This window comes from Gavialis gangeticus, unplaced genomic scaffold (genome assembly GCF_001723915.1).
Source record: "Gavialis gangeticus isolate Ggan-Ray unplaced genomic scaffold, GavGan_comp1, whole genome shotgun sequence".
Classification (NCBI taxonomy): domain Eukaryota; kingdom Metazoa; phylum Chordata; order Crocodylia; family Gavialidae; genus Gavialis; species Gavialis gangeticus.
In genome coordinates this window covers 364,332-365,623 of record NW_017729000.1, presented here as the reverse complement: position 1 = coordinate 365,623, position 1,292 = coordinate 364,332, and the positions used below count along the sequence as shown (strand labels likewise).

At 72.1% G+C, this 1,292-nt stretch overlaps 1 protein-coding gene across 1 annotated transcript in view; it reads left to right on the top strand.

Moving 5' to 3' along the window:
* The window catches only part of B4GALT7 (beta-1,4-galactosyltransferase 7), a 2,074-nt gene extending 793 nt beyond the window's left edge, over nucleotides 1-1,281 (top strand). Inside the window, exons 2-5 of the mRNA XM_019505937.1 lie at nucleotides 257-561; nucleotides 689-772; nucleotides 885-989; nucleotides 1,066-1,281. Of these exons, the coding sequence (XP_019361482.1) occupies nucleotides 257-561; nucleotides 689-772; nucleotides 885-989; nucleotides 1,066-1,221 (650 nt within the window). The 3' untranslated portion in view covers nucleotides 1,222-1,281. The remainder of the gene's footprint in view (nucleotides 1-256; nucleotides 562-688; nucleotides 773-884; nucleotides 990-1,065) is intronic.
* Nucleotides 1,282-1,292: the final 11 nt, after the last annotated feature.

Sequence of the window (1,292 nt, the reverse complement as noted above, 5' to 3'; positions counted from 1 at the left end):
GTCCCCACACAGCCCCCGCCCGGTGCTCCTGGACTGGGCTGGAGGCGCCGCCCCTGGCTCCTGCGACGGCCCAAGCCCCCAGGGCACGGGCACGGGCACGGGCACGGGCACGGGGGGCTGCAGGCTCCTGGGCCAGCAAGTCTGGGAGCTGCGGCTCAGCCCCGAGGCCGGCTCTACCCCCGCACCGGGCGCTGCCCTCGGCCTCGTCTGCGATCTGAGAACCGGCAGCGGCCGCCCTGAGGCCCGGGCGCCTCAGGCGTGCGGGGGGGCACGGCTGGGTGCCTGGGGGCGGGTGTGCCTGGTGCCAGGACGAGACTCTCCTGGCCTCTGGGCAGGTTTAACCGGGCGTCTCTGATCAACGTGGGCTTCCTGGAGAGCGGCAACGACACCGATTACATCGCCATGCACGACGTGGACCTGCTGCCCCTCAACGAGCAGCTGGACTATGGCTTCCCCGAGGCGGGGCCCTTCCACGTGGCCTCCCCGGAGCTGCACCCGCTCTACCACTACAAGACCTACGTGGGCGGCATCCTGCTGCTCACCAAGCAGCACTACGAGATGGTGAGGGGCGCGGGCAGGCCGGCGCTCCCCATGCCGACGCCCGGTGGGAGGGCGGCTCGGTGCGGGGGAGCAGGAGCGGGCGAGTGGGTCGGGCAGCCCCGGCCTCAGCGCCGCGTCCTCGTTTCAGTGCAACGGGATGTCCAACCGCTTCTGGGGCTGGGGCCGAGAAGACGATGAGTTCTACCGCCGCATCAAGGGGGCCGGCCTCCAGGTAGGGGGTCTGCTCCGCGTCCCGCGGCTCCCAGTCCCCTCGTCCCAGGCCGCGGGACCCCGTGCCCAGGGCAGGAGCTCCGGTGGCTCAGGCCAGCTCTGCTTTCCGCCAGCTCTTCCGCCCCTCGGGAATCACGACTGGATACAAGACCTTCCAGCACCTGCACGACCCGGCCTGGAGGAAGAGGGACCAGAAGCGCATCGCGGCACAGAAGCAGGTGGGAGCAGCGCTGCGGGGTGGGAGGGGACGCAGGGCCCGAGTGGTCCCTGCCCGGCCTCCCTCCCTCCCTGCAGGAGCAGTTCAAGGTGGATCGCGACGGCGGCCTCAACAACGTGCGCTACCGGATCGAGTCGCGGACGGCGCTGAGCGTGGGCGGAGCCCCCTGCACCGTCCTCAACATCCTGCTGGACTGCGACCCCAGCCAGACGCCCTGGTGCACCTTCGGCTGAGCCGCCCGCATGGCACGCGGGGTCGGCCGTGCGGCCTGCTGCCCCGGGCTGTGGCTGGGCCCCGCAGCGGG